The sequence below is a fragment of the Contarinia nasturtii genome, unplaced genomic scaffold (genome assembly GCF_009176525.2).
Source record: "Contarinia nasturtii isolate CC-2019 unplaced genomic scaffold, AAFC_CNas_1.1 Cnas_scaffold_1993, whole genome shotgun sequence".
NCBI classification, from domain to species: domain Eukaryota; kingdom Metazoa; phylum Arthropoda; class Insecta; order Diptera; family Cecidomyiidae; genus Contarinia; species Contarinia nasturtii.
In genome coordinates this window covers 304-8,536 of record NW_022199323.1, presented here as the reverse complement: position 1 = coordinate 8,536, position 8,233 = coordinate 304, and the positions used below count along the sequence as shown (strand labels likewise).

General features: G+C 34.2%; 3 protein-coding genes and 1 long non-coding RNA gene across 6 annotated transcripts; 2 read left to right on the top strand and 2 right to left on the bottom strand.

Moving 5' to 3' along the window:
- LOC116347656 lies at positions 1 to 513 on the bottom strand. Its single transcript, XR_004201703.1, has 3 exons — positions 412 to 513; positions 138 to 314; positions 1 to 60 (listed from the first exon to the last, which is right to left on the bottom strand). It is a non-coding gene; the product is annotated as an uncharacterized LOC116347656 (long non-coding RNA).
- A 527-nt stretch (positions 514 to 1,040) lies between these two features.
- Positions 1,041 to 3,358, top strand: LOC116347654 (facilitated trehalose transporter Tret1-like). The gene is made up of 7 exons (XM_031778346.1): positions 1,041 to 1,169; positions 1,234 to 1,466; positions 1,526 to 1,656; positions 1,998 to 2,190; positions 2,384 to 2,749; positions 2,805 to 3,030; positions 3,096 to 3,358. Exons 1-7 carry the CDS (start codon positions 1,100 to 1,102, stop codon positions 3,284 to 3,286), a joined length of 1,410 nt encoding a protein of 469 aa, XP_031634206.1. The 5' UTR covers positions 1,041 to 1,099; the 3' UTR covers positions 3,287 to 3,358.
- A 7-nt stretch (positions 3,359 to 3,365) lies between these two features.
- Positions 3,366 to 5,483, bottom strand: LOC116347653. Of its 3 annotated transcripts, none has more exons than XM_031778345.1 (3): positions 5,366 to 5,483; positions 5,050 to 5,132; positions 3,366 to 4,922 (listed from the first exon to the last, which is right to left on the bottom strand). In XM_031778345.1, the coding sequence occupies exon 3, from the start codon at positions 4,847 to 4,849 to the stop codon at positions 3,491 to 3,493; it is 1,359 nt and encodes a 452-aa protein (XP_031634205.1). In that variant the 5' UTR covers positions 4,850 to 4,922; positions 5,050 to 5,132; positions 5,366 to 5,483; the 3' UTR covers positions 3,366 to 3,490. The 3 variants fall into 3 exon arrangements, with proteins under 3 accessions (XP_031634205.1, XP_031634202.1, XP_031634204.1); XM_031778342.1 differs by having other exon boundaries at positions 5,260 to 5,467; XM_031778344.1 differs by having other exon boundaries at positions 5,054 to 5,467.
- A 374-nt stretch (positions 5,484 to 5,857) lies between these two features.
- Positions 5,858 to 7,547, top strand: LOC116347655. Its single transcript, XM_031778347.1, has 2 exons — positions 5,858 to 6,058; positions 6,121 to 7,547. The coding sequence occupies exon 2, from the start codon at positions 6,164 to 6,166 to the stop codon at positions 7,388 to 7,390; it is 1,227 nt and encodes a 408-aa protein (XP_031634207.1). The 5' UTR covers positions 5,858 to 6,058; positions 6,121 to 6,163; the 3' UTR covers positions 7,391 to 7,547.
- The last annotated feature ends 686 nt before the right edge of the window (positions 7,548 to 8,233 follow it).

Here is an 8,233-nt window from a genome sequence, read left to right as displayed (position 1 = left end):
GCGAAACGCATTCGTCGTTGACACCAAATGAAGTGTCTGTGTAAATGATTTGATTATCAGCTGTATCCAAAACAAATGAATCATGACAAAAACCAAATATACAAACAGACAGCGCAAAGGTAAAACAGCCTACTTACATAAGAAACACATATAGAAGGAAGGCATATTGACTGAAATGCTTTTTGGACACATACAAAAACCGTTGCTCCATACGATTGGAAGAACTTCTTTTAGGTTTGGAATTACCATAGCTGGGTGGAGTGGTTCCGTCTTAAACACCCCTTCTCGAACCCGTGTTTGGGATTTGCTTCGGTCTACAAAACGAAGAAAATTAGTTTTGACCTCTTTCATTTTTTTCGGTTTTTTGGATGAAAATTCTTTCAATTTTTTTTCGCTGGTCAACCCACTTACCGTAGAAAGTTTCTATTTGAAGCCCATCTCTCTTCAGAAAAAGTCTGCCCATCTATAAAATAATGACTGATTCATGACTGATTCATGACTTGTAATATCTCCAAATAACTAGAGATTTTTGAAAAAAAAAAGAGTTTTACAATTCTTCATAAAAGCATTGCTGTTCAAAACAAAAAAAGAGGCTATCTCTTCTTTATCAAAGAAATAACTCTATAAAAGTTATGATTCAACGTGTCTGTCAAGAGTCACCTTGATATAAGCCTGAACCGAATAAAAACCTATTTTAATATCCATTTAAGCTTGAGTATCAGTCAAAACAAAAAGATCACGTTATCTCTTCCTCATTTTATTGTCAGGCACACTAAAACAGAATGTACATCCAACTGATGAATTTGTCTTTATCGCCTATTTGCATAGCAGCTATTTAGATTTCTCCGATGAATTTAATGCCAATACGTGTTTTTGCGATAGCTGAATGCTCCAGAATAAGAACAGCAGTGAATTTGGTTATCGCTTCATAGCGAAATATGGATTTTTCCCATATAGATTTGTTATTATCGAAATTATTGCCATTCTTATTCTGTAGCGTTCAATATTTCACAGTCACTCGCTTTATTCACATTGAAAAATGGCAATTCGTTTGTAGCAAGTGATTTGCGTTTAGTGTCATAGTATTTTCCGAAAAGTAATGATGGGGAAGGAAGAGACAAAAATCACCGAAGCAAGTGTTAAATTTCAGTACCTTGCCGCATTAGTAGGTAAAAATCAATATAAAATCGTTTCAAACAGTTCATTTAATGAATTTCTAATAAAATTAAACAGTGAATATGTTAACAGTCGGATATGGGGTCACAAGCGGTTGGAGTAGTCCTAGTATTTTGCTTCTAAAATCGGATGAATCTCCGTTGCCAACTGGAAAGATTACAACGGAAGAGTCGTCGTGGATTGCTTCACTTATTTCAATTGGTGCATTGATCGGAAATATAGTATGCGGATATGCTTCAAACAAATTTGGTCGAAAACTTCCATTGCTTTTTCTCACGATTCCAACTATTGTAAGCGGGCAATTTTCGAATAAAATTGACACAATTTTCATTTCTTCTCAAATTTGTAGATTGGCTGGACACTCGTTTTATTCGCGAAAAACGTCTTTTACCTTTACGCGTCTCGAGCATTGAATGGATTTGTCGGCGGCGGAGTTTTTGTGATAATTCCAACATTCTTGTCGGAAATCGCAGTTGATCGGTAGGTTTTCGAATGACTTTTATTATCTTGCATTGTGTTTGTGGGTTAAGATGATTAAGATAAACATTTATTGGAGTCACCATAAACGGGATTACACACAGAAAACACTATATGGGTCGGTTTTGTCTACTCATTTATCTTTAGTTTACCATATTAAATTGGGTTACAAATCAATATTTCCGTCCAAAAATGACTAATTTTTTTTTTAATTTTTCGACGGATATTTCAAATCAAGTCCGGCAACGCTCAACCATAAGAAAAAAGCTCAATTTATTCACTGAATCGAAAGTTGCGACCTAATGTTTTCTCTGTGTTATTCAATTCCTTTTTACTGTGTTTAGTGTACGTGGATCACTCGGCTCTACTCTGGCGTTAGCGTGGAACGTGGGCATACTGCTGGCATTTACATTTGGAAACTATCTTGATTTTAACGCTACTCCAAAGTTTGTAATTGCGTTGATGATTTTGACCGCTGTTTTGCTCTGTTTCTTCCCCGAATCACCGACATTTCTTTACAAACAAAATAAAATACTTGTGAGTGCATGCGAGACAGACTAGTTGAATATAATTGATAGTTTCTAACAGAACTTAGAAACTTTCTGTACACCAGCAGTTGATCGTGTAACCGAATGCATAGTGGCAACTTGAGAAAAAGCTGCCGCATACGCATTCTCAACTGCTGGTAAACTATCAATGGCTGTTAATTAGTCTTTTGTACCTTTTCCAGGAAGCCGAAAAATCGATTCGTTTTTATCAAAATTTAACGGGAAAAGCGAACGACTATGAATTGCTTCAAATTGAACTGAATAAATTGAAAACCATGATCGGAAATGTTGAGAAAAATGAAAGCAACAGTAAATTGAGTTGGTCTGATTTGTTAAATGGGCCTGGTAAAAAAGCTATGATGATCGGAATCGTTTTGTCACTATTGAATCAGTTTTGTGGTTGTTTTGCGATGTTAAACTATACGGCAAATATTTTCAAAGAAGCTGGTTCGAGCGTGTCTCCGAATAAATCGGCGATTGTGGTGGGTGTAATAAAACTCATTGGCTCATACATATCAACGAATCTAGTTGATCGAGCTGGCAGAAAGGTAATGGTGCTTTTTCTTCTTCACTACACACAATACAATTCCAATTTGTTTTTAGTTTTTGTTTATAGTGTCATCAATTGGGATTGCTTTGGGTTTAAGCACGCTTGGAGTGTATATGCTGTTAAAAACACGAGGCTATCCCATTGAAGCATACAATTGGATTCCTCTCGTTAGTTTTTCATTTGTGATTTTCATTGCAAATTGGGCGGTTCTTACGCTCACCTTCTTGGTTATCTCCGAAATTATGCCGGAAAATTTGAAAAGTTTCGGCTCATCATTTTGTACGTATGACACATTTGTTTGATTGAATTTGTTCTAATTATTTTGACAAAAATTGACATTTTAGGCATGGTTCTCTTGTGGACGTCTTCGTTCTTCGTTATCAAATTCTTGCCTCTTATGACGGAAACACTTGAAATACACGGCACAATGTTTCTATTTAGTGGACTTTGTTTATGCGGAACTACTTTCATTGTTTTTTATATGCCAGAGACCAAAGGAAGGAGCTACGTTGAAATCATGAAATTACTCGAATAAAAGTGAGAGATTTGATTATATACATCACTTAAAAATGAAAATAAAATAAAAAACAAGAAAAAATGAAACGAATCTGTCATTTTGTTTATTTCAAATACGCTTTGAATCGAAAAATTTCGATGCAATTTTTATTCGTTTTGAACACATTTTTTAAGAATAATGAACATTTAAGATGGACAATTCAACTCTAATTTAAAATAAATGTTAATATGGATGAATTTTATGCCACTCCAAGCATTGGACTCTTTTTAATTCGATCAAACTGAGGCTTGTCGTCACTTTAGCGAATTTCGTTGCCAAAAAAATGTCCTCTTCGACATAGATCGTAGTTTTACACGCTCCAGTCAATGATTCTCGTTCTTTATTGAGTGCCTCCAAATCGATGCCAACGTCATTCAAAACGGTTTCACCACTCAAGAGTTTTCTGACTTTGATTTGTTTCAATCTTGGTAGTTGACGAATGAATGGTAACAGTGAGACCAAATAAATACGTCCAATATAAATGCGTTCGAGTTGTCGATTGTTTTTCATCAATGGTTCCAAATCGACATTTTGGTTAATAACTTCAAATGCTCGGAAATTGGGAAAATAAGTGATTTCCTTCAGATCTGGCATTGGTGGCAACGTGCAGACGTCTGAGATAAGACCAGAAAAAGTCAACATGCTTATCGCTGGTATCGTTGCCAATTCACGCAAATGATTCTCGAAAAGAACGCTAACAGTATAATAATGAAGTTGCTTATAAAAACCAATAAGATACAGTTCGTTTAACATATGAATGACTTGAGACAAATCGCTGCCATCACCATTACTGCGATTAATCTCCAGTTGATTAATTTGAATTCCAGAATTGATGAGCACATTTTTATTAGCAAGGAATATTATGGAATTGATCGCAAATGTTTGAAGTTGTGGATTTAAATTTAAAAGTCTCGTCAGTTTTGGCATTTCGAGGGAATTTCTAGTTAATAACTCTCCCAAATATATATGTTCAATTGTTGGATAGTGTCGACACAACCAGTTGTCATTCGATCCAATTAAATTTCCACGTCTGTGGAGAATCCATAAAACTTTCAAATTGATGCAATGCTTTAGAAAAACATCATTAAAATCCGATTCACGGTTAATTTGGTAATCTCTTATATGAATCCATTCAATTGCATTTAGAATCTTTTCGATCTCGCTTATTTCGGTTTCACGCAACACACGTTCCAGATCAACGGTGGCAGCTTTTATAAGGGCAGTATCTGCTTGGAAATATTGTTGAATGTTACTTTCTTTAATTCGGGCATTTCCGACGGTCGGATAATTGGTTTTTATATAATAGTCAACAACTTTCTTCAATCGCTTGCACGTCCGACGAAGGGCAAATAGATCTTTTAGTGATAACCATTCAAATAGTTCTTCGAGGCAATCGATGTTTATGCTTGTGAATTCCATATTTGATCGGTCAGCTACAGCAACATCAATCTGATTTTCGTTGGTGTTGTTTTGATTTTGATTCTGATTCTCTCCTGATCCTTCCCCTTCTTCTTCCATTTTACTTCTTTTAACACCATACATTTTACAAAAATTGCGGAAAAATTTTGTTTTGACAAAGAGTCGCCGATTTAAATGATAAAACTTGGAGTAGTGTCTATATAAAACGAAAATAGAACGAAAAATAGTTATTTAGTGCATTGAAACGAATCACAAGAGTTTTTCACATTAGAATCTTACAAAAGATATAAAAACATTGAAATTGTTTAGGAAAAAAAGCTTACACACAATCGATACTGCACGGATTGTTATGAATATTGATATGAAAAATTCGCTCGAAGAAGTTAAAAGCGATTTGGAATAATTTCTGTGTTTAAAAGTATAAGATTGAAATGAGTTTTTTGTATTCTGGATCAAGTAGAATCAGAGTAAGAAAAATATGATGAAAGCTAATTTTTAATATATTCGTCTCAAAGCTTGACACTTAGTTTGACCTTGTCAAATCCAGATGATAAAGTTAAATGTTTCATGGCAGTGACAGAGACAACCATATAGATTTGACCGGGTTCTTTTGAAGACAAATCTTGTCAATTAAATTACATTTCATCTATTGTACAGTGAAAATGAAAGTTAAAACTCTCGTTGAACTTCGGTAAATAGGAAAAAAACTTAAAAAATGTAGTGTTTCACATATCGCTATCAGTATCCGTAAGATAACTGAGAGGGATATATTCAGCCAGATATGAGTGTCAAAATTACATTAGACACGCCAGTGTCTAATTTAGACAGTGTCATATCTGGCTGAATATATCCCTATCAGTGATAACTAAGATATTACGGATACTGATAGCGACATATGAAACACTGTTGAATGAAAAATGTTTAATTAAAAAAAAATCATTTGAAAAAAAATTGAATTTATTTGATTTTAACGTTAAATATGTTGTAGTAAATTGGAATGAAAACAAAAATGAATTTGAATTTTTCGATAGTCATCTCTACACTGTGTGAAGGAATGTGGAGACTGCTGTCAAAGTACATTGATGACATTCTAACTAATGACAGATAGACGTCAGAAAATCCACATAAGAACATTTAACATTAATACGTGCACTTCACTTGATTTTCAATGTTTTGATAATTTTCGCGTTTAGTTTTAATTTGATAAGAGCTTTTTTTACTAAAACAGACGAAATTCGAATTGAGTGAAGAAATAGTTATTACTGTTCAAAATGCTATTTGACTTGAATTTTACTTAAAAGCACCAAAAAGAGTAAAATCTCACAGCTAACAGTGAGTAGTACGACCTTCATGTGATGTTCATAAAACATTTCTATCAATTTCTGTCTTTTCAGTAAATCCAGATTTCATTCCTCAATTTCTTCCAATTGACGAAAAATGAGTGACGTACACCAAAATAATTTGGCGGTCGTTGATTTTTTCAAGTTAAACATTGATTGCTTGGAGGAGTTATTCGAGTGGTTGTCCTTGAGCGATCTTCGATCATTGCGTCAAACGTGCCAGCGAATGAAAAAAGCGGTCACCTTTTACATTCACCTGAATTATCCATTGCGATTTGGTCAATTTGAATACATTGACGATGCACTCGATGACCTCGAAAAATTTGACGAAAACTTTTCAAAATTGTACAAACATTTTCGATTCGATTACCATCCATTGACGAACGATGTGATTGATAAAATCAAACATCTTTTGTTGAATATCGAAAAGGTCACAATTTGTAATGTTCAAATTGACGGTCGATTTTATGAAACATTTTTCGACGTTTGTAAAAATCTGAAGTCATTAACATTAAACGAATTTTCCCAAATGGATCTGGATCATGAGTGGATGCATCGGCAATGTTCTACATTGGAAGAATTTCGATACTTCGATAGTGATTTTGTGGCTGACTATGATTCAAATGCCGAATTAAAAACATTTTTGGAGCTAAATCCAATTATAAAAAAACTGTCGATTTCATCCGACATTCTTAACGAATGGATGATCGAATCGAATTTACATTTGGAATCGTTACACATTCAACACTTGCCGCCGCTTGATGAAATGAATCAATTATGCAACTTATTGAATGCGCTTCACGACAAAGGCATTTATAAAAGCTTACAATTTTTCGCATATTTTAGTTGCGATGAAATGATCATGAATGAACTCACTGCACTACGAGGACTTGAAACATTGTACATTGAAAATTTGAGCACCGGAATGGTGTTCAAACCATTGAATGAAGTGAAATTTTTCTACATGGACAGCGATAAGGATGTAACGAACATGAATATTGATGTGCTAACGAAATGTTTTCCGAATATTGAACAGATTAACTTTCAATTCGCCAATTTTGATAATGTGCTACCATTCATACAGAGATCGGCAAAACTAAAGGAATTGAAAGTGTATTCACCAGATGCAGGCACTTATTTTAACGATGGTATCATCGATTTACGATCATTGAATAAAGAATGTGAAAAATGTGTAGGTGGATCAAAACTTACAGTTTTTGTTAAGGAGACGGTCTTTTTGGCCACGAAAATTTCAAAAATGCGCACAAAATACAGTTTGATCGAATTGAAACGCGCCGATCGATTTTGGAAGACTTTCGATTGAAGCGATGAATTTTTGAGATGACGGAACTATGGATACTGCCATGCACTTTAATGGATATGATAGTGGAGAGTTTGATATACTCAATTCAGTCGTTCTTTAAAATTCGAATTTCGGGTATTATGCCATTAATAAAAGTCATTGTGAAAAAGTTATTTGATTTAGTTATAGTTTTATTTTGTATACTTAAAAAGCTTACTAATGCAAACATGAACATCTATAAAGATTTATGGTTATTATGTGGCGCTAATATATTTAAAAAAATTTGAATCTGAGAGAAAAAATTAAACCTCTTGCAACAGCTTTGTCATCATCTCTAGTCGGATCGTCATGAAATTCTACGATGGTGTTCGAACCCAATTTCACTTCAGAATGCAACAGATTACCAGTACAAGCATTTTCAGGTGGTGACATTTCCATATGGATCGCATACAAGAATCCAGGTCGAATGAGTATCGGTTTATCCAAGTAAATTTTGGTGTAATCATTGCGCCGAATGCTTATATCTTTAGTATGGAGGATGCTTTCATGATCAGACAGCTTTGAAATTTCAGCGAATGTTACTTTGGCCGATAATTCTTCTTTTACACTACTATATTTGTCAACGAATAATGTACCTTTCGTAAACATTAAAACTTTATCACAAACGAATCCGCTTAGCAAAAGTGGTCTATTAACTGAAAATTTCGTTGTTTCTTTATTTTTAATGTAGTATGGTAATGCGGAGAATATTCGTGATATTCTTCGATCACAATATACAGTTTTAACCGTCGATGGAGTTGTTCTGAATTTTTTTCGTGGATTTTCAGCTTCGGAGTCGGTGCTTTTCGATGCAATTTTCTTAAC